Source organism: Vicugna pacos, chromosome X (assembly GCF_048564905.1).
Source record: "Vicugna pacos chromosome X, VicPac4, whole genome shotgun sequence".
NCBI classification, from domain to species: domain Eukaryota; kingdom Metazoa; phylum Chordata; class Mammalia; order Artiodactyla; family Camelidae; genus Vicugna; species Vicugna pacos.
This window is the reverse complement of record NC_133023.1, coordinates 106,620,189-106,645,223: the sequence shown is the minus strand read 5'-3', so window position 1 is coordinate 106,645,223 and position 25,035 is coordinate 106,620,189. Positions and strand designations below refer to the sequence as shown.

Sequence of the window (25,035 nt, the reverse complement as noted above, 5' to 3'; positions counted from 1 at the left end):
GGTTGCTTCCATGTTTGGCTATTGTATATAGTGCTGCTATGAAGGTTGTGTAGTGCTGTTATAGTCTGTCCTATAGGTAATAGGGCAATAAAAATATACAAGTGTTAGTTTAAAATGATTGATCTGGCAGTCTGCACAGGATGGACTACAAGGGGAAAAGGACTGGAGGCTGAGAATTGGTTTAGGCATGTTGATTTTACATATGGCTCTTCTTTCAATCAGGTAAGTTCTAGGAATCAGTTGGAGAAACAGTCTAGTTCTCAGGAGAGTAAGTCATGAGTGGTTGTGAGGCCAGGTGGGTGGAAGGTAGAGGCCTGGACTTTGTCTTTTAAGTGTGGAGTAAAGAGAGGAATACAGATATATAGTAGATCCACTGTGAACACCTTAAGGGCAAGTACCAAGTAGTGCATGGCTTCCCTGGCACTTAATAAAGTACTTGACACATAGGGAGAGCTCAGTGAGGGGCATGTTTGACATATGTGGGATGGAGGAGATAAGTCTCTCTTAAGAAAGCCTGTATGTCTAGATTGTCTCCTCTCAACCTGTTGACCACAGCTTCAGATCCAGGCATGCATTAAAACTGTTGCCAGTTGTCCATTCAACAGGTACTCCTGAGATGCCCAACTCAGCATTAAGGGATTTTAGGGAATCCTATATTTAGAGAGCTCATAGGCCATTAGAGATAACCAAATTCACCAGGGAGGTGCAGCTCTCTTTTTGTATTGCTGGGAATTCTTGATAGATTAGGATTTTCATAAGAAAGCAACTGAAGCTACTCTTTGAAAACACACACACACACATACACACACACACACACACACACACTCTCTCTCTCTCTCTCTTTCTCTCTCTATCTCTCTCTCTTTCACTTATACATCAACATCCATAAATACATTCAGACAAACATATGTGCATACAAGAAAATATATACAGAATAAAGAACAGCCTACATGCCATCCCAGGTACCCCATAGACACACGTGTGCAAACAGATACCCAAATTCAGGGATATTACAGAAACATACACACAGCCCCTACCCAAAGCAGGTCCTCTCCCTGCTCCTTCCCCACCCAAGCAGGCACACATGGGTGTGCAGAATTTCTGGAGAGATTTCAAACAATCCAGATGTTTTATCTCTTCTGAAGTGTCATCTTCCAGTTGCTTGTTTATTTCTCTCCCTCTTGATTAAGCAAAAGCAACAGAATGACTCTTTTCTGGCTGGGAAGCCTTTGGTCAAATATATTTCAGGTTATTTTTAGCTGAACTTCCATCCTGTCATAGGGGAGAATAGCTATGATCACTCTGGCTGGGAAACGCATCTCTGGTATTTTAAAAATTTCTTCTTCCTGTACTACTTAGTCGACTGTGGCATTTGTGGCAGGCTCAGGGATGACTTTGGGTGAAGCATCAGATAGTCACGAATTTAGCAGCTAAATGAAGTAAGAAAGGAGGCTCCCCTGAGACCACAGACTACTTGTAAAAGTAGATGAAAATTGGGGCTAGCTTGTTCTTGACTTTCTTCCAGGCAAACAAGGAATTGTGATCCAAATTATTTTTCTAAGGAAATAGAGACAGTATTTGGTTCACAAAGGACAAACTGTGGTGACAGTTTGGGCATTGGACCAGCACCACCCATAACTCTTTGTAGCTATTGAACTCCTTGGTCAAACACTAACCCTACAGACATAGATCCTGAGTTTGACAGCTTAATGAAGGGCCATGTGTATTTTGTTCATCTCAGAACCACCAATGCCTAACTCAGCATTTGGCACTTGGCAGACTCTCAGCTATTTGTTAAATTCAAGAATGAATGAGATAGAATGAATTAAATTTGATGGAAAAATTGTGACTGTGTTACTCTACCTGAATGAAAGTTCTTCAGAGGCAGAAATCATGTCAAGTACATCTCTGTATCTCCAGCACCTAACACAGGATCTGACATAGGTCCTCTGTGTTTGTTCAGATGATATGAAATATTAGTAGCAATGCCTGCAGATAAAGAATAAAAGTAGCTTTCTTCAGGAGACATGGTTGAGTAGCAAGACTAATAAATCAACGATTGATGACTCTAACCTTTGGGCATTAGTTTTGATGGCTTCTCTATCTATGAAAATAAGGAGCTGTGACAATAGAGAATTAGACAGAGATGAAAGCCAAAGAGTGGTAGAAGTTTCTAGTGGGAAAGAAAGAAACTTAATGCAGAGTGTAAGACATAAGTTAGAAACTGGTTACAATGGGAATTTTACAAGCATCATGAATGAAAAGTTGTCTAACCATTTGCAGCAAATGGAGTTGATGGTCACACAATACATAGTTCCTCAGCAGTAATACTAATCCAGTGTCCATGGTCTCCTAGGAGAGAAACAGAACAAGGAATATAATGTCAATTGGAGTGAAGTGAGGTTATATGACTTTCTGTGATTTTCTATTTTTAGGAGAGTTTAGACCATTTTCTCATCAATATATGGAAAGATGGTAGAGGTGGCAATGAGAAGAAGGCTGCAAAGATTTAGTGAAAATTCAGTTTCAGCTTCCACTTCTCTCACAAATTGGGTCTGTCCATTCCTTACCAGTGAGCTATGGCTCTTGGCAAGTGGAAGATTTCCCTGATCTTCCAAGGTCCTTTGAAGTAGAGTGCAGAGAAAGTGGGATCCTGGTTTAAGAATAGCAGGATATGCATATGGTTAGTGATTGGAAGGAAAAATAGAAAGGCGACAGCTGATATTTCTAAAAAAGAGTAGATCTTAAATATTCTAATCATATACACACAGTGACTATGTGAGGTGATGGATATGTTAACATGATTGTGGTAACCATTTTATAATGTATATATATAAAATCATCATGTTGTACAAAAATCACATTGTACAACTGAAATATGCAATTTTTATTCATCAACCATGCATCAATAAAGCCAGGTGAAAAAGAATGGTAACAGCTGAGAAAAACTTTGGATTTTCTCCTGGTCCAAATCACCCCCTGACAAAGCTTCCATCCTAGCTCCCATCCTAAGGCCCCAGGTCCTGCCCTGGTCCTTAGGATGCCAGAGGTGCAGGGATCCGGAGTTCGGAGTTATGTATTCAACAGATATCTATCTGAAAGTACTGATAAAGCTAGTGAGAAAATAAAGAGGATGAAGAGTAGTAATGTTAGTAGTCAGAGAACTGGGGAGCTTAAAATGCCAATTCTAGGCATTGTCAACCTCACCCTCTTCCCTGGGATACTTTGCTTACATAATTGCTAGGTAACACGTGCCACCTGCCACCTGTCAACAGAGAAACTTCCTAGGGTATATAGTGGACAGCCAGGTAATGATGCAAATAGATAATATAATAATAAGAGAACTAACCATCAAGCGTAACCTAAATAAATAAATAAATAAATAAATAAATAAATAAATAAATAAATAAAATTTTTGAGTGGAGGCTTGGGACATGAGGACCCATAAAATACATTATAATCATAATTCTTGATAATGGATTCAGATGACATACATTTTGGTCTGACAACTGCTTATGAAAATGATACAAAGTTACCAGAGTACCCAAAGACTGTTCAGGATTTTAAAAATGGTGTTACTTAAAGAGAAAGAAAGTAGCATAGGGATGTCTTTCCTCTGGTAGTGAGACTGAAATTATTGTACCTGTTTCCACCCTTGCACTGGAAAAAGTTGCTGTGTCCACACCAAGCCCTCACTTACTGATGGTTTCAGGCACAGGATGGAGGGGAGTGTTCATCTATTTTGAAAGCCTCTTAAATTGCCGGTTTCCTCTTATTCCATAAAGATACCATATTCCTAGATTCAATATAGAAAGGGGTCCATGTCTGTGGGTTTTCGCATAGGAGCTCATGATCAGGAATTCCCTGGAATATTTTTATGTAAAGTAGACAGGCGGGACACATAAACAACTCTAATAAGACTATTTCAAGGGCTAAGTACAACTGAAAGTGGCATGTGGATTGTAATTCTCCAAAATACAGCATAATGGAGAGAAAGCAAAGAGCAAAGGGAGGACTAATAAACTTGAATGTCTTCTACTCCAGTACCGTGCAGTGTACCACAGCAGGCTCCCAGAAAGGGTCTGTATGGCTGAATCAAGTTCTAGCACCAAGCCAGAAATTCTTCCCCAAGCGCTATGTGTCATCTCTGCAAAGTGTAGGAAATGTATTAAGTACCTTTCCCAGGAGGCAGGCTTAGGCTTATTATTTGGAAGATTTGATTTAAATGCCTCACAAAACAACAAAATTCATTTGTCAATTTGGAGGCAATTATCCTTGGAGAGTATACAAAGGCTCAATTTGTGAGGAAGGAATTGATTGCATTTCTAGAGTCGTCAGGTCAAAATCAAATTGCTTTTGGCCAAAGTTCATAGGATGCTTATGGAGGAAATAATCACTATGTGATTTTCCCCAATAGTTTTGACTATGTAGAGAATAATATATAAAAAAATGAATACTCATCACCAAACTTTTTTAAATCTTAAAAATTTTGCCATATTTCTTTTCATATTAAAAAATTCTTTACATATAGATAAAGCCCCTGTGTATCCTGACCCATTCCTCTCTCTTCCTCCTCAGAGATAATAATAACCATAAATTTACTGATGTTGGTCATTCCCATGTATACTCTAGACCTATACCTAAGGATATATATATCATATGAAATAGCAAATATCACAATAAATAGAAAGTAGTGGTTTTCATGTTTTCAAACTATATAAAATGCATCACAGATTGTTTATCATTTTACAACTTATTTTAACTGTATTGAAAACTATTCTTTTTGATGCATTTAACCTAATGGCAAAAAAATAATTGTTTTCAATAGCAAAAAACCCTGGAAACAGCCTAAATGAACCTGCTGATAACATTTCTGATTTGTAGGATTTCCACATGTTTAACTTTATTAAGATAGGACCAAAATACTCTTGTGATGGGTTATACCAATTTGTAATCCTGCTGGCAATGTGTGAGAGCTCCATCATTTTGCACTTTTGCTAAGGATTCATATTGTCACACACTTGTTTTTGCCATTCTGATGTGTATAAAATTGTAACTAACTGATATTATTTACATTTTCCTGGTAGTCTTTGAGGTTAAACACCTTTTTATGTGTTTAATGACCAATCTGTGCCACTTAAAGATAAAATGTTTTTGGCGCTACCTGCATCAGCAAAAGTAGAAACTCCATTTAGATCCTATTTTCTCACGTTGCCACTCCTGAATTAGTTTCTTGTGGCGTGTATGTGATTAATGGTTCGTAGGTCATTTTGTCTGATTCTAACTCCAAGAAAAGCTGAGAATTTGAGTTTTGACTGTTAATTTTGGAAGGCAGAACTCATAATATGACCGATATCCATTCTACATTCTATTTCTAATTTCCTAAGGGGTGTGTGTATTTAATTATGAATAGATTTCAAAATTTTGCAACTTCTCTTTTGTCCCCTATTCAAATAGTTACATGATTTTTCTCCTTTAATCTGTTAATGTGTCTAATTACATTAATAGGTTTTCCTACTTATTAGGCCACCTTTATATTCCCTGGAAAAATCAAACTTGATAATGATGTTTTTAAAATACATTTCTTGGTTCGTTTCACTATTATTTTATTCATGCTTTTTTGTATCTCTGTTCACAGGTGTTCTCAAATTAAACCACTTCTCATCACCTCAACTGTTACTACTCTGGTTTAGGACACCATTGTCTATGGCATATCCAATTGATTTCCCTGTCTCTACTCTCATTTCCCTACAGTCTATTCTCTACAGGGTGGCAGTGATTATATATATATGATATAGACACACACACCAAAGTAGAGAAAATAGTTTAATGGAACCTCATGTATCCATCACCTCGCTTCAAAAATTATCAACTTTTTTGGCCAATCTTATTTAATCTATATTTCTACTCCTACCCCAATTGTTTTCCCCATTTTCTTTCTTTTTCTTGATTAAGCTTATTGTCAGTTTTCTATATTGTTTGTGTTGTCAAAGCAACCTGTTTTTGTTGTTGTTCACCTGTATTACTTCTTTTTTGTTTTCTGTTTCACTAATTTTTGCTTTTGCATGGATCATTTTTTTCTTTACTTCTCTTAGGGTACTCTGTGGTCCTTCTGGTTTCTTGAGGTAGATTAGCTTAGTTTTCCTTTTTCTAAAAGGCTATATTTAAGGTTTCTTTATGGCTATAAATTTCCTTCTAAATAGTGCTTGAAGAGTTCACTACCAGATTTCATATATAAGCATTTTCACTGTTGTTCAGGTCTAAGTATTTTCTAATATCCTTTATGGTTTCTTCTTTGTGTCTTGAAATTTTTGTAGTGGGTTTTCAAATATAAAACTTTGTTGTCAATTTCTAAATCAATGCCTTGTATTAAAACAAGATGGTCTATAGGATATGAAAACTTTTTTGTGTTTCTTGAGATTTGCTTTACGGCTTAGCATTTGATCATCTGTTTTTGGTAAAAAATGTTTTACTAAGTGTTAAGTAGATAAGTCTGTGTATTCCTTAGTTCATGCTTGTCAATTATGTTCTTCATATATTTTAATCATACAAATTGTTGGTCTGATTGGTCTTTCATTTATTGAGAGTCCAAGGGTTTGTCACATTTTCTCCTTGTAATTCATTGTTTGCCTTACATGTTTTGAGTCCACGTTATCCATACATAAAAATTAAGAATTATTTTTTCACTTGATATAATACATTTTAGTGTAATATTTCATCCTCAAGAAATGTATTTGTCCTACACTCCATTCTGTCTGTATTCTACAGATCTACCGCTTTATTTTGATTAGGATTTGCCCATACATACATTTCTATCACTTCACTTTCAAATTGTGTTTTTATGTATCCTTAAGATATGACTATTGTATATACATAACATATAGTTACATTATTATTTATTAGTTATATTCTTTATTTCTAATATCTTATTTTATATATTCTTTTCCTCTATGTTTTTATCTGCTTTACTTTATCTTTCTTTCTAATTTTTTTACCATATTTATTGATTTATAATCATTTTACAATGTTGTGTCAAATTCCAGTGTAGATCACAATTTTTCAGTTATACATGAACATATATATATTCATTGTCACATTATTTTCTCTGTGAGCTACCAAAAGATCTTGTGTATATTTCCCTGTGCTATACAATATAATCTTGTTTATCTATTCTACAATTTTGAAATCCCATCTATCCCTTCCCACCCTCTGCCCCCGTGGCAACCACAAGTTTGCATTCTATGTCTATGAGTCTGTTTCTGTTTTGTATTTATGCTTTGTTTGTGTGGTTTTTTTTTTAGATTCCACATATGAGCGATCCCATATGGTATTTTTCTTTCTCTTTCTGGCTTACTTCACTTTGAATGACATTCTCCAGGAGCATCCATGTTGCTGCAAATGGCGTTATGTTGTAGGTTTTTATGGCTGAGTAGTATTCCATTGTATAAATATGCCAATTCTTCTTTATCCAGTCACCTGTTGATGGACATTTAGGCTGTTTCCATGTCTTGGCTACTGTAAACAGTGCTGCTATGAACACTGGGGTGCAGGTGTCATCCTGAAGTAGGGTTCCTTCTGGATATATGCCCAGGAGCGGGATTCCTGGGTCATATGGTAAGTCTATTCCTAGTCTTTTGAGGAATCTCCATACTGTTTTCCACAGTGGCTGCACCAAACTGCAGTCCCACCAGCAGTGTAGGAGGGTTCCCTTTTCTCCACAGCCTCTCCAGCATTTGTGATTTATGGATTTTTGAATGATGGTCATTCTGACTGGTGTGAGGTGATACCTCATTGTAGTTTTGATTTGAATTTCTCTGGTAATTAATGATATTGATCATTTGCATTTCTTCCTTGGAGATATGCTTGTTTAGGTCTGCTGCCCATATTTGGATTCGGTTGTTTGTTTGTTTCTTATTAAGTTGTATGAGCTGCTTATATATTCTGGAGATCAAGACTTTGTCAGTTTCATTTGCAAAAATTTTTTCCCATTCTGTAGGTTGTCTTTTTATTTTACTTATGGTTTCCTTTGCTGTGCAGAAGCTTGTAAGTTTCATTAGGTCTCATTGGTTTATTCTTGCTTTTATTTCTATTGCTTGAGTAGACTGTTCTAGGAGAACATTTTTGAGATGTATGTCAAATAATGTTTTGCCTATGTTTTCCTCTAGGAGGTTTATTGTATCTTGTCTTATGTTTAAGTCTTTGATCCATTTTGAGTTTATTTTTGTGTATGGTGTAAGGGAGTGTTCTAGCTTCATTGTTTTACATGCTGCTGTCCAGTTTTCCCAACACCATTTACTGAAGAGACTGTCTTTATTCCATTGTATATTCTTGCCTCCTTTGTCGAAGATGAGTTGACCAAAAATTTGTGGGTTCATTTCTGGGCTCTCTATTCTGTTCCATTGGTCTATATGTCTGTTTTTGTCCCAATACCTTGCTGTCTTGATGACTGTAGCTCTAAAGTATTGTGTGAAGTCTGGGAGAGTTATTCCTCCAGCCTCTTTCTTTCTCTTCAGTAATGCTTTGGCAATTCTAGGTCTTTGATGGTTCCATATACATTTGATTATGACTTGTTCTCATTCTGTGAAATATGTCCTGGGTAATTGGATAGGGATTGCATTAAATCTGTAGATTGCCTTGGGCAGTGTGACCATTTTAACAATATCGATTCTTCCAATCCAAGAGCATGGGATTTCTTTCCATTTTTTAAAGTCTTCTTTAATTTCCTTCATCAATGGTTTATAGTTTTCTGTGTATAATTCTTTCACCTCCTTGGTTAGATTTATTCCTAGGTATTTATTACTTTGGGTGCTGTTTTAAAGGGGATTATTTCTTTACTTTCCATTTCTGTTGATTCATCATTAGTGTAAAGAAATGCCATTGATTTTTGAACGTGAATCTTGTAGCCTGCTAGCTTGCTGAATTCTTCAATCAGCTCTAGTAGTTTTTGTGTGGACCTTTTAGGGTTTTCTATATATAGTATCTTGTCATCTGCATATAGTGACACTTTTACCTCTTCTTTTCCAATTTGGATCCCTTTTATTTCTCTCTCTTGTCTGATTACTGTGGCTAGGACTTCCAAGACTATGTTGAATAGGAGTGGTGATAGCTGGCAGTCTTGTCTTGTCCCAGATTTTAGTGGGAAGCTTTTGAGTTTATCGCCATTGAGTACTATGCTGGCTGTAGGTTTGTCATATATAGTTTTTATTATGTTGAGATATGTTCCCTCTATACCCACTTTGGCGAGAGTTTTTATCATAAATGGATGTTGAATTTTATCAAATGCTTTTTCTGCATCGATTGAGATGATCATGTGGTTTTTGTCCTTTCTCTTGTTGATGTGATGTATTACATTGATTGATTTGTATATGCTGAACCAGCCTTGTGTCCCTGGGATGAACCCCACTTGGTCATGATGTATAATCTTTTTTATGTGTTGTTGGATACTATTTGCTAAGATTTTGGTGAAGATTTTGGCGTCTATGTTCATCAGTGATATTGGCCTATAATTCTCTTTTTTTGGTAGTGTCTTTGCCTGGTTTTGGTATCGGGGTGATGGTGGCTTCATAGAATGAGTTTGGGAGTATTCCCTCCTTTTCAATCGTCTGGAAGAGTTTCAGAATGACTGGTGTGAGTTCTTCTTTGTGTGTTTGGTAGAATTCCCCAGTGAAGCTGTCTGGTCCTGGACTTTTACTTGTAGGGAGGTTTTTAATTGCTATTTCTGTTTCATTTCTAGTAATCAGTTTGTTCAAATGGTCAGTTTCTTCTTGATTCAGTCTTGGTGGACAGTATGTTTCCAGAAACTTGTCCATCTCCTCTAGGTTATCCAGTTTGATTCCATATAGTTTTTCATAATATTCTCGTATGATATTCTGTATTTCTATTTTATTAGTTGTAATTTCTCCATTTTCCTTTCTTATTATGCTAATTTGTGCTCTCTCGTTTTTCTTCTTTGTGAGTTTGGCCACAGGTTTATCAATTTTATTTACTTTTCAAAAAACCAGCTTTTGGTTTGGTTGATTTTTTTCTATAGTTTTTTAAATTTCTTTTATTTATTTCCTCCCTAATCTTTATAATTTCCTTCCTTCTGCTGCCTTTTAGGGTTTTTTGTTCTTCTTTTTCTAGTTCTTTTAGTTGGTGGGTTAAATTGTTTATTTCAGCTTGTTCTTCTTTTTTGAGGAAGGCCTGTATTGCTATAAACTTCCCTCTTAGCACTGCCTTTGCTGTGTCCCATAGGTTTTGAGTGGTTGTGCTTTCATTGTCATTTGTCTTAAGGTATTTTTAATTTCAGCTTTGATTTCCTCATTGACCCATTGGTTTTTTAATAGCATATTGTTTAATCTCCATGCTTTCCTTTTTTTCTCCTCTGTTTCTCTGTTGTTGATTTGTAGTTTCATGGCATTGTGGTCAGTAAAGATGCTTGAGATAATTTCTATCTTCTTAAAATTGTTGAGTTTCTTTTGTGCCCAAGTACATGATCAATCCTAGAAAATGTTCCATGTGCACTTGAAATGAATGTGTATCCTATTTTTGGGGGGTGTAATGCTCTGGAAATATCTACCAAATCTAATTTTTCTATTGTATTATTTAGTTTCTCTGTTGCCTCATTTATTTTCTGTCTGGATGATCTGTGTAGTGATGTTAATGTGGTGTTAAAATCTCCAACTATGATTGTATTCCCATCAATATCCCCCGTTATCTCTGTTAGTAATTGTTTTGTGTATTTAGGTGCTCCTATATTGGGTGCATATATCTTAATAAGTGTAATATCCTCATCTTGTATCACTGCTTTAATCATTATAAAATGTCCTTCTTTATTTTTCTTTATGACCTTTGTTTTAAAGTCCATTTTGTCTGAAATCAGTACTGCAACACCTGCTTTTTTGGCTTTTCCATTTGCATGGAATATCCTTTTCCATCCTTTCACTCTCAATCTTTAGAATTTTATTAGATTATGCTAAATCTTTCCCTTTTATCCTCCATGGTATTATACTTCTCTTTCATTTTTTAAATCATTTGTATGTTAGATAGTTTCCAGTTAACTAATCTCACTTCAATAATATCTAATCTTCTGTGCAACATATCCATCAAGTTTTTATTTTCAGTGACTGTTTTTCTTTTGCAGAATGTCTGCTTCAACAAACCTTTTAAAAATCTGTTTTTTCTCACTCCCATCCCATAATGTTTAGATCTTTTTCTTGTGTTCTCAATCTTCCCTTCAATACCTTTATCATTTCAATCATAATTCCTTTGTAGTATGTATTTGATTATTCTATTATGTGAGATTCTTGGAGAGGGTATAATTCCGTTATATATTGTATCAGCTGACACTTGCTTATGACCATTTCCTTAAGTGTTTTGTTGTGGATTTTGAAAATATTTTCAGCAAGCATTTATTTATGACTATGTCCCTTCAGAGTGTTTACTTTTATAAGTCATTCTAGAAGTTATCTGCTCCTGAGACCTATTTTTATGGCAGTTTCTCAGTATGTAAGCCCCAAACCAAGTGTACATTTAAATCCCATATAAGATGAGGCTTAAAGCTGCTAAATCTCAGTAGAAATGCTTCCCCTAAACCCGTCTCCATTTCAGAATTCATGCTTGGATAGACAGGTTTCCTTTCTGAATTTTCATGTTGTGGACTGGTTTCATGTAGTTCATTTTATCTAATTCACCCTTTTGCTGAGGCCTTCAGGGTCTTGGTTTTATGTGGGAGTCTAATTCCAACTTTACACATGGCATTGTCCTACATATGTTGTCCTGATATAATTATTGATAAAGCCTCTTCTCACTGTCAAAAATGTTCTAGTTTAGACAATAAATTATATAATCTCCTAATCCTTAGACAGGAATCTGATTGGTGGGCTGGTGGAGGAGAAAAGCCAGACTGGCTAATTTGTAGAGAGGCAAGTAGTTGGGAAAAAGCTCAGAGAAGAAGACAAGGACCAATTTATGAAGTGCTTTTTTAGGTAGTGGAAAGTATTGGGGTTTATGCTAAGTATGATTGAAAGCCATTAAGGGATTTTAAGCCAAAGAATTTTAAGCAGCTTCTGGCTGCTTCTTTATTTTACCTGACTACCTAGATATGTCTCCTATGCCTTGTGTAGTTCAGTGGTCAGTCAAAGACTGGGCAAAGTTTTACTCAGATTTTGGGACTTACCCTCTCAGTGGTTCTCTTTTTTCCAGGGTCTCCCTGAATTCTCAGCTCTTTGGCCAGCTTTAAGCTCTGTCTTCTGAGGTATTAAGCCAATGAGTTTTCTGATTTCTGCCAAACTCACAATCATCACCGACCACAGTTCTGTCATTTGTCATTTAGTGGAAGAATTCCCTATTGTTTGCGCCTACATTTTTTTCCCAGAGCCCTAGAGTCTTCCTTATGTATGTTGTTGTCAGACAGGAATTGGGGAAGAGTATAGATTCAGATTTGTGTTGCCATCCGTTCTGTGACTCTCTTGCTTCCAGGACTCCCACCCCTAAATTTCCATATTATTGGCCACTTTGAGCCATTAAGGCTGTGGTATCTACCACAGAAATTCCACAAACACAATTTTAACCTGTTGTTGCTGCTTTCAGTCATTCCTCATTGATTTCAGATAGTATCTATCTATCAATCTATCCATCTACTTATCTATATTTTTGGTTCAAATTTTATAATTAATAGCTATTGGAAGGTATCAAATAATTTAGTCTACTTTCACCAAAACCTGGAATAGTTATTGTTATTTTAATTTCTATTTGGATGAACAGCAATTTTGAAAATTTTCTCCATGCTTATTAGCAATTCTTACCCATTTCATGAATTTTCTGTTCATGGCAATTACCCATTTTTCTATTTGTTTGCTTGTTTTTATCTTATTTATCTGTAAGATTTCTTTATTTATTAAAGATAATAAGATATTAACTCATTAGACGTATTGTTATTTTGAGAATCAAATAAAATGTGTTTTAAAATTTAAGGCTTTGGTTTTATGTTGATTGTTACATTGGCCTTTAATGTTCATATGAGATCATTTAGTAAAAGAGACAAGGTAAGGAGTTTGTTCTTATTAGAGATGGCACTGCATAGAGAAGTGGGCTCTTGCCTTTTCATAAGGCAAAGTTTATGTTCAGCTTGTATGATGTGCAGGGCACTGCTGGCAGTGACCTTCCCAAGGAAAATCTTGTCAGACACATTATCTATATACTTATTGATCACCATTGCATTATTTCTCAATCATAATCATTTGCTATACTCACCAGTAACTACTCTTAATAAACTGCTGCTTCTCTACAGCAGAGGAAATACTGCAAAGTAATTAATATTTGCTAAGGGCACTATGGGTCCCCACTAGAACTCTACTGAAACATTGTTCTCTCTCTCTTTTCATCCCTAGGAGTACACCATTGATGTATTTTTTCGACAGACATGGCATGATGAGAGACTGAAATTTGATGGGCCCATGAAAATCCTTCCACTGAATAATCTCCTTGCTAGTAAGATCTGGACCCCTGACACCTTCTTCCACAATGGCAAGAAATCTGTGGCCCATAATATGACCACGCCTAACAAGCTGCTCAGACTGGTGGACAATGGAACCCTCCTCTACACAATGAGGTTAGAAAGTGGTGCCTCTCATATATAGTATCCCAGGGGTAGGACCAGGGTTGAAAGTAGCATGTTTTAGGCTATCTATTGAAAATTCTGTCAAGGTTACAGATTAGAAATGCACATATAGGCATATACTTGCTAACACATTTGCAGGTATGCATACTCATATACACACACACCCACACACACATAAAAATAGACTGTTGGCCAACAGGCAGATGAAAATGCTCAATGTTGTTAATTATTAGAGAAATGCAAATCAAAACCATAATGAGGTGTCACCTCACACCAGTCAAAACAGCCATCATTAAATACTGGAGATGTTGTAGAGAAAAGGGAACCCTCCGACACTTTTGGTGGAAATGTAAATTGATATAGCCACTATGGGAAACAGTATGGAGGTTCCTTAAAAAACTAAAAGTAGAGCTAATATATGATTAAGCAATCCCACTCCTGGGCATATACCCAGAAAAGATGAAAACTAATTCAAAGAGATACATGCACCCCAATGTTCACAGCATCATTACTTATAATAACCAAGACATGGAAACAATACAAGTGCCCTTCAACAGATGATTGCCTTAAGAAAATGTGATACAATGGAATATTACTCAGTCATAAAAAAGAATGAAATATTGCCATTTGCTATAGAACAGATGGACCCAGAAAATACCATACTAAGTGAAGTAAGTCAGACAGAGAAAGACAAATATATGATATCACTTATATGTAGAATCTAAAAAATAATACAAATGAATCTATATACAAAACCAAAACAGCGTCACACTCATAGAAAACAAACTTATGTTTATCAAAGGGTAAAAGGAGGTGAGGAAGGATAAATTAGAAGTCTAGGGTTAACAGATACAAATTACTACACATAAAATATGTAAGTTACAAGGATTTACTGTATAACACAGGGAACTATATCCAATATCTTATAATAACCTATAATGGAAAATAATCTGAAATATATATATATATATATATATATGTGAAATATATATATATATATGAATAAGTTGATATATTCCTGAAACAAATACAATATTGTAAATCAACTATATTTCAATTAAAAAAGTAGTTGGCCACAAGAACATTCTCAGACACACAAGAGATATATGTTCACAATGTATAAATGTATGCATACCCATAGATACATGTGGACTAATACATAGGCATATACATAGTTGATGACAGTTAAATACACAGACTCACAACTATATATACAGGCATGAATACTATGACAGTCAGAATAGCCTAGGTTTAACTGCAGCAACAAACTATCCCTATGATGCAGAATTGTGAGAATCAAGTGTGATAATGATAGGTATTTTATGAAAAATACAATGTACACATATACAGTGTATACAAAATACATGTATACATATACATACATATATATATATATATATATATATATATATATATATATATACAAGATTACAGCAACATATATCTTATGCCACGTTGCCTGGGAATGCTGAGGAGTTTGATATAAGTCAATACCCAAACAACTGGAGAAAAGATCTTTTAAGATATATATAAAAATGTATTTCATACTTTTCTACTCCCAAAGCATAAAAGCCATCACAATTTCATGTTTTTCATGACTCATTATTATCATTAGTTTTTAGGTTTTGTAATTTTCTTTTAAGAAAATAACTCTGAACATATTTCCAGTTGAGTATAATTCTTTGCCCTGACACTAAAAAACTTTCTTGGTTCTTGTTTTATGATTTTGTTGGTTCCTCTGCTTTCATTTATATAGTTATTTATTATCTCTTCCCAGATCTTTTATATACACACACACACACAGACACACACACACACACACACAGATACACACACGTCAGTTGATCAAGGAGAAGAGGGTAGAAGAAAGCAAGACTATGAGAAGGGAGAAAAAGAGTAGAAAAGTAGAGATGATAAAGAGAAGATGAAGTAAAATAAAAAGGCTAGATGTTAGGATATCCTAAAAGAAACAAGAGAAATTAGAGAAAAGTATGCAGAAGGTGGGAAGAAAGAAGACATAGAGAAGTAAGGGAAGGGATACAGGAGGGAGAGAAACTGTGGGTGGAATAAAGATTAGTGTTATTCATTCATTTATTTCTTTATTCACCAAACATGTTTTGACTTCCTAATACATATGTGGCTCCAGACTAGGTTCTGGGTATGCAAACATTAATCAGATATAGTCTTTGCCTTAAGACAGTCAAACTATCATAGGAGAGAAAGGCTAATAGATAATCACAAAAAATTAACTGAAATTAAAAAGTTATGGGTAATTATGAAAGGATAGAAAAGAGTCATCTAATTTATTCTTTTGGGTCAAGTTGGGCAAAGAGTCCCTGAAGGAGACAACATGTAAGTTCCTGATTATTAGTACTGGCATTCATTTTTATATTATTAGATAAGTAGAATGTAGTCAAGAAAATTGTAAGTGGAAAGTAAAGGGAACAGAGGAAGGATATCCCAGGCAGAGAAAACCAAGTGAGCAGCTGCAGGAATTTGAATGGTATATTACAAGCAAGAGAATGACGTGGTCAGTTTATATACATATAGCACCCTAGTTACCATGTAATTAATGCATTTGAAGGGAACAAGACTGCAAACAGGGAAGCTGGTTAGGAGATAGCTTAAATAATATAGATGAAGAGTGGTGAATTCAGAGAAATAGATTAAGATGGAGAAAGGGAGATAACACTGAGGAAACAGTAAAGACAGCCAAAGTCAAGGTAGAAGATACCCAAGTAAAATGAGTGGTTGATGGTGTTATGAACTGGGGTAGATCATATAAGATTTAGGAAAAATTTAGATACAATAAATCTGCAAGGTTAATTTTGGGCAAGATAAATTTAAGAAGATTGTAGATTATCCAAGGACAGAAGTCTAATAACAGTTGGATATACAAGTTGTAAGATCAAGAGAGAGACAGAAACAAGAGATATAAAATTTGGTATTGTCAGTATGGTGGGACAACCATGCGAATAGATGTGATTATTTCACAAAAGTATGTTGAGTGAGAAGAAAATCATGCCAAGATCCAATCATTATCATTAAGGCAGAAGAGGAGAGAGAGGGACCTATGAAGGAGACCAAGAATGAAAAGCAAGGAAGGTATTAATAGAACCACTAGTGTGCAGTATATTGAAAGCTAAGCATGGTAGTCAGTACTACTACTTCCAATATTTCCAGTTCACTTCCCTCTGAGTGTGTGGTAGTATTTCACTTTCATAGAGCCTTGAATTTAGGTATGGACAAATGACTTGCTTTGATTAACCAGATGTAAGTGGAAATAACATGTGTGATTTCTGAGTGAAGATTGGAAACTTTGAAAAGCCAGTACATGATTTTCCATGTTCCTCTACCTGGCTACAGTGACTAGCATTATGCCAGGTGGTCTTGGCTCTGTCATTCTGTGTCCCTTATTAAAGATGACATAGAAGAGAGCATCCCTCCCCACAACCTGAGATAGACAAATAGTGTGAATGAGAAACCTTCATTGTTTTAGGACACTGAGATTTTAGGATTGTTACTGTATATTAATCTAACTCATTTTGACAAATATGTCAAAGGAGCAAAGGGTTTCAAAAAGATGAGTGATCGATAATAATAACACCAATAATAGCATAATAAGTATAACACTTACATCAATATAGTACTTACAATGTGCTAGGCACTTTTCTAATCACTCTACTTATGTAATCTTTATTAACAACTTTATGAGATAGATACTATTATTCCTACTTTACAGATGCAGAATCTGGCACACAGAGTGGGTAACAACATTTTCTAAGATCTCTTAGGTGGTAAATGGTCAGGGGATGGTATCAAAACTACACTGAAAGTTTTACTTGTAAAGAAAGAGGGATACCTCTTCTCACATTCCATGAAAGGACATGATGTTAAGATATAAATGCTGAGAAAGAGGTGGGGAGGAGGTTATATGTATGAAGGAGAATTTGAAGAGACTAGAGCATAATAGAGGAATAGATAGAAGAGAGATATACTTGTAATATAGTGCATAAAAGAGAAGAGTTTGAAGAGGAGATGAGAGTGTACACAATTGTGGAAAGAATGGAATTATGTAGATATAAGCAGAAGAGAAGTTGTATAGAATGAGGTGGTTGGAAGGATGAAATGATGATGATGACATGTGGAAGGCTAAAAAGCAGTAAGAAAATGTAAGAGGAACTAGCGGGAAGAAAGAGTGATGGACAGAAAAGGAAATGAACACAGAAAAACTGAGAATAGTACAGAATGAGAAGAACAGGATAGTGGAGAAACAGAATTATAAAAAGAAAAGTGAATACAGAATAAGTTTGAGTTTTTGAAGAGGGGTAGAAAAGAGAAAAGAAAGGAGATGGAAGGATGGGAATGTTGAAATATGGACATGGAAACAGCCTAAATGTCCATCAACAGATGACTGGATTAAAGAAGAAGTGGTATATTTATACAATGGAATACTACTCAGCCATAAAAACTGACAACATAACGCCATTTGCAGCAACATGGATGTCCCTGGAGAATGTCATTCTACGTGAAGTAAGCCAGAAAGAGAAAGAAAAATACCATATGAGATCGCTTATATGTGGAATCTAAACAAACAAACAAACAAACAAACAAAACAAAGCATAAATATAAAACAGGAACAGACTCATAGACATAGAATATAAACTTGTGGTTGCCAAGGGGGCGGGGGTGGGAAGGGATAGACTGGGATTTCAAAATTGTAGAATAGATAAACAAGATTATACTGTATAGCACAGGGAAATAAATACAAGATTTTATGGTAGCTCACAGAGAAAAAAAATGTGACAATGAATATATATATGTTCATATATAACTGAAAAATTGTGCTCTACACTGGAACTTGACACAACATTGTAAAATGATTATAAATCAATTAAAAAATGTTTAAAAAAAGACAAAAAAGAGAATACAGGATAAGTTTGACTTTTTGAAGAGGGATAGAAAAGAGAAAAGAAAGGAGATGGAAGGATGGGAATGTTGAAATATGAAGAGAGTATGCGGATTGAGAAGGGCAGAAACAGACTAAAAGATTAGTCACATGAAAATTGAGTTGGATGAATGGGGAGATGACCATTGGGTCCTTCATTCTAGTCTGAACTGGACAAGAAAGTGGAGTTTGATATGATAAGAGCCTATGTAGAATGTCCTTGTGCTTATTCTCAAGTTCAGAACAGAAGAGATACAGAAGTTCAGAAGCATGATGAAGCTATTGGTTCCCTTTCACAGTCAATGCTTCACCTTGAACTCAGGAAAGTGGATCTAGAGGGAAACGTAAGTTTAAGACTTAAGATAAAAGCTTGGCTCTATTAATCACCCCACAATTTATTCATCTAGTGACCTTTTACAGGACAAAAACTATGTGCTTTCTCATTTTGATAATAATGTAGCTGCTGTCTGTCTTGCAGACACATGAAAAGCACAAATTGGATAAGATCTAAAGAACACTTAGAATTTTTCAGCAAGTGTCACTCTACAGCATTCCTATCATCATTTTGACTCTCGGAAGTTGTATCTGTTTGTATTCCATGGGAAAATTACAGAAGGACAGCTTCTTAGAAAAATCTGACCAAGGATTGCATTGCTATGTAACTAGGGCAGTTTAGAATAAAGCCTTCCCTTGCTTCATCTTGGGACTTCAGGACAACCATAAAAATACAGGCTAAAGCCCATTATCTGCTGTTTGCTTCAGCAGCACACATACTAAAATTGGAACAATACAGAAAAGATGAACAGAGTCCATCTCAAGATGATATACACATTTGTGAAGTATTTTCCATTTTCCAGATACTAATATATAGGGAATTTCATTTCTATTAATGCTATCTTATTTCTTAATGAAGATATGGGTAAATATGTTCATTTTTATATTATTTATATTTATTATATATAAATGTTGCATAATATATAATACAATACAAAAGTTCCACTGATTATTTGAGTAAAAGGGAAAAGTACTTACTGAATTTAGCTAGATTTTATCTCACTTACTTGAATCATTCATTCACCACCTTTATGAATGCTGTTACGTTTAAGGCTTTGGGATATGCGCTGAGCTACAGAGATAAATAAGACACAGCTCGTACTCTTAATATACTTTATGTTAGCCAAAAGGCTGAGAAGCGATAGATCATGCTCCTAATGACCATACAGTCTGGAAGACATATGCACAGTTAGCTGACAATAATATGAGCCCTTAAATAAAGGGAGGTGCAAAATGTGATGGAATTACAGGGTAAAAAACATCTAAAAAGCAAGTAGAGACATCCAGGAAAGTTGTAAAAAGGAGATGATGCTTATCCTGTATGTTGAATCTTAAAGGAAATACAGGTATCTTATTAAACGGATGAGGGACAGGGTGAGATATAGAAGGGTATGCCAGGCAGAGAAAATAGCGTGCACAAAGGCAGGTATTTATGAATTCACATCATGCATCAGAAAATTCAAGTCTCTTGTTAGAGATTTCATTTGCTTATTCTTCCAAAAATATTTATTGAGGGCATATTGAGACCCAAGCAATATTCTAGGCACTAGGAATAAAGCAATAGGCAAAAATAGATGTAGTCTCTGCCCTCATATAACTACATTCTAGAGGGGAAAACAATTAAACCATGATGAAAATGTAGATAAGAAGTGCTATTTTCAGGGAAGCACAGAGTGCTATAGGAGCAAGTAGCAGGAACAATGAATTGAGTCTATGACAAATATCCACAATGAATTCCAGAGGAAATCACGTTTAAACTGAGACTTAAAAGATGTGTAGAAGTTAGAATATAATATAGGGTAGAAATGTTCCAGAGAGAGAGAGTATAGCACGTATGAAGGCCAGAGAAATGAGCTGGGGAGGTACTGGTGACACATTAAATAAACTAAAATGTTCAGTGTGACTGGACTGTCATTGAACTCAAGTTTGTGTGCCTGATGCATAGTGAGGCCAATCTGAAACGTGGGAGTTTGGAGCAGAGAAAGTTTTATTGTAGGGCCAAGCAAGGAGAATGAGTAGCTTGTGCTCGGAAAAACTCCCCAGTGATTTTCAGGAGAAGCTTTTAAAGGCAAAATTTGGTGTGAGGGCTGCAGAGTATGTGACTTTCTTTTGATTGGTTGGTGGTGAGGTAACAGAGTGGTGCTCCAGGACTCTTGTGCTTAGCCTGAACTTACCATCCTTCATCTGGGGCTGGGGGAGGGGGTGTGTTAATTCCTGCAGAAAACTCAAAGATATTGTCATGCATATCCCTTGAGGAGGAACCAGGATTGTGCTTTAACAGCTGCACTATCATTTTTTAAAATTGAAATATAGTCAGTTTACAATGTTGTGTCAAACTTCAGGTGTGCAGCATAATGTTTCAGTCATACATATACATACATATATTCCTTTTCATATTTTTTCATTGTAGGTTATTACAAGATATTGGATATACTTCCAAGTGCTAAACAGTAGAAAGTTATCTCCCAGATATAGTAAACAAAACTTAGGGTTACTGGGGGGGAAAGGGGGTGGGAAGGCATAAATTGGGAGTTTGAGATTTGCAAATAGTAACTACTATATATAAAATAGATAATAAGTTGCACTATCATTTCTTAACTGCTCCTCCTTTGTTTCTGCATTCCCCTCCTGTGATTAGCAACTGTTCGAATCTGCCTTTTGGAACTTAGGGAAGGTCTAGGAAGCTGAAGCCTTTTACTACAAACAAGAAACAGGGGACAAGGAGGGGCTTTTGTACCCTGGAGGGTCCAATAGGGTCCTGCTTGGTTTCAGGACCATGGAGTAAAGGGCAGGGAACTGGCCTGTGGTGGGGAAGGGTGCTTATGAGCTATGTTGGCATAACAATGATAGGGATGCAGTAAAGAGTTTCTTCCAAGAGAATGATACAAACAGTTTGCATTTTACATAGATCACTCTGGGAACAGTGTGGAAGGTAGATTGGAAGAAGGCAAGATAAAGGTGAGGTGCTAGTTATATGAACTATAAAATTCCAATAATAATATTAATAACAACTACTATATATTTAACACCTACCATGTACCAGATGCTTTATATAAAACATCTCTAATCTTCACAAAACTATTCAATATAGGCATTATATCCTTATTGAGCTGATCTAGAGAGTGAAGCTTAAAAAATAAAAATGACTTACCCAAGATGATACAGTTATTAGGCAAATACATGTCTGAGTTCAAGCTACTGCTTTTTACACTAACTAAGGTTTCTAAGAAGGATATATCCATATGTTCAAAAGGTAGCATTGTTGGTATTTGGTGCCTGATTGGAAGTTAATGGTGGTAAGGATGTTGTATGAGTACTTCCTGTAAGTAAAGAAGATCCTGAGGGTAATGGTAGTACTAAGGGTTGGGAAAAATGATAATCTAAAGGTTAACATTCCCATTGAATGTAGAGGAGTAAATGAACATTTGGAAAATGGCAGTGATATATAGGGGTAGTGGGAAATATAGCACACCTATTTGGAAAAATTTCTGCATGATAGATGAGGGATAATAGTCTGGAATTCATACAGAATGTATTTATCTTGTAGTTATGGGGTAGCGTGATTGATTTTTTTAAAAGTGAACAATTTGCTCAGATCATTTATGTTAACACAAGTTGCTGAACCCAATAATGTATAATAGTTCAAACATGACAGATTAAGAAGGTAGATTGTGCAGTAAGACTAGTTCTGGTCCTTCCCTCTATAAAATGAGGTGAAATACAACACCAGCTACCTCTTAAAGCTGTTGAGGGTGTTGAATAAAAAAAAATGCACAATCTAAAAGTTGATAATTATGTTTTATTCAAGGACATTATTGAGGACTATCTATATCCTGGAAACAGCCTCTCAGATAGTTCTGAGGAACTGTTCCAAAGAGGTGAGAGATGAGCCAGGATATATAGGAGTTTTTGCTGAAAAAAGAAACAGAAACAAAACATGTAGTTGAACATTAAAAGATTACTGCTAATCAGAAAAAAACAGACATCTCAAGTTAATGATTTTAGTGCTTTTCTATGTATGGGAAGAGGGAAGATTCTGGGCTCATTGAAATCATTCCTTTGATACAAATCTTAACTCTCTAGGGCCAGTATCCTGTTCTTCTCTACTCTGAATTCCCCTCAGGTTGCAACAACAAGGGTGGCTGTAGCAGCTGAAGGCTGTGTGGTGGGAATCATTTGTTATTTACTAGAATGGCAGGCAATATTCTTGGTCCATATGGGGAGTAAATGTGATAAGCCATGTGAATTGCTTAACATATGTCCTAGCACATGTCAATTTTGTGGAGGATTTTGTGTTAATATCCCCACTTTTATAATTACTAAACTGAAGTTGCAATAGGACCCAAATCACACCATTAATAAGTGGCAGAGCCAGTACAGAATCCCGTCACTCATGTTACAACAAACTGTTTTTACCCACTACATCTAACTACTCCCTCTTAGAAAGGGATGCAGGGGATATCAGCTTTAAGCATAATGAGTTTGAGGTGGACATGACAAGCTGCAGTTGGAAATGCAGGTATGTAACCCAGAACTTTGACACAATGGGATTTTGTAAAACTAAATGTCTTCTATATATTAGGCCACAAACTAATAGTGTCCTATGTTTAGCTAAAAATTAAAGAAAATAGGCACTCATTTTTCTATGTTGCATCATTAAAAATAAAGTGGTATTTTTTGAACCAATTAAGAGAGGCTTGTTGTCGTATTCAGACCTATATGCCTTCCTTTTTTGTTTGATTGTATGATTGGGTCAGTTTTGCTCATGTACTTGGGATGTTCCAGAGACAAATTATTTGCAAGATAAATTGTGTGTGATTCCTGGACTTCCCACCAAAACACATGCAAATGTTAATAGCAAAATTCTTCTCTTCTTCCTTTAGATGCAAATAGCTTGCATTTGAGTTTTCATTACAGAGACTGCCTCTGCAATGGTGAGGAACCAGGGAAGGCATTTGGGTCACATTGTTAGTTGTATAGGACTTAGTGTAATCAAATCAGCCAAGCACTGATAGGTTTGCTTCACACAGTCCTTTTTTGTAATGGCTTTTCCTCTAGGGGTTTCCACCCATAGTTTCTTATTCATTAAACTAGCAACTGACTCACAGAACCACATTTGGTGTGTCTCACTCTAATGAACGGAAGTAAGAGCACAGAAGAGATAGAGTGGCTCATTTTGGACTCTGAGAAAGCTTAAAATGAGGTAAGAAGCAAGTAATAGTACAAGTCTCCAGTTAATCACAAATTATGCTCTGTGCTCTGTGTGGTTATATCAATCCCTACCCTCCAAGAGCTCACATCTTAGCAGGAAAGATAGGACACATAATTTACTGTACTAGAAGGCATAATGGAAGTTTCACAAAAAGCCAACAATTAACTGATAAAAGCTAAAAAATGTAGGTTTCATTACGACTTGGAGGCAAAGGGCCGAGATGTGGGAGAGCATCACTGGAGAACTAGCATTTGAGCTGGAAAAGAAAAATATATTCCCAAGAGGTCTTCTCACATTTGTTACATTTTTGTCAGCTGCAAGAGGGAATCGGGGCCTTGAAATAACAAGAATTTCCTTTATTCCCAAAGGCAAGAAGTTGATCTCCAGGCAGATTCTGTTAAAAAGATCATTCTAACACAAGGAGGATTTACAGATTACCAGAAGGGTCCCTCTAGTGCCAAAGGACCCAACTATTTTAGATGATACTGTTATCAAAGTTTGTGTGCACTATGCACAGTGAGACCAAACAAATCAAAATGTTTGTTGGAGTTTGGAGCAGAGAAAGATTTATTGCAGGGCCAAACAAGGAGAATGGGTGGCTCATACTCAAAAAACCCAAACTGCCTGATGGTTTTTGGAGAGAAGTTTTTATAAGCAAAATATGGGGAGAGGGTTAAATGCAGTGTGTGTGGCTTTCTTCTGATTGGTTTGTGGTAAGGTAGTAGGGCGGTGCTCCAGGAATCTTGTGCTCAGTCTGAAGTTACCATCCTCCACCTGGGTGGGGGCCTTAGTTCCTGTAGAAGAACTCAAAGATATTGCTATGCATAGTCTTCAAGGAGGAACCAGGACCCTGCTTTAATTGCTGCAGCATTGTTTCTTGAGGGCTCCCTCTTTGTTTCTGTGTTCCCTCACATCCCTGATTATAACTGTTTGAATCTGCCCTCTGGAACTCAGGGAAGGTCAAGGAGGCTGAATGAAGCCTGTTTCCTACAAACAAGCAATGGGGGACAGAGAAAGGATTTGCATCCAGGAGGGCCCACACAGGGTCCTGCTCAGTTTCACTACCCTCAGACAGAGTGAGGACTGTATGTTGTAGTGAAATGAACTTTAGAGTAGGATTTAGAAGCTCTGAGTGTGAGTCTTAACTCTGGCCCAGATCAGCAGTGCAACCATGGACAAAGCATTTCTGCTCCTTGGGTCTTAGTTTCTTCCTTTGGGAAA

At 36.0% G+C, this 25,035-nt stretch overlaps 1 protein-coding gene and 1 pseudogene across 1 annotated transcript in view; both read left to right on the top strand.

Annotated features, from left to right (window-relative positions):
• Positions 1-25,035, top strand: part of GABRA3 (gamma-aminobutyric acid type A receptor subunit alpha3) — a 243,903-nt gene that overhangs the window by 159,230 nt on the left and 59,638 nt on the right. Inside the window, exon 5 of the mRNA XM_072956507.1 lies at positions 13,371-13,591. Within this exon, the coding sequence (XP_072812608.1) occupies positions 13,371-13,591 (221 nt within the window). The remainder of the gene's footprint in view (positions 1-13,370; positions 13,592-25,035) is intronic.
• Positions 19,302-19,402, top strand: LOC116279165 (U6 spliceosomal RNA; annotated as a pseudogene).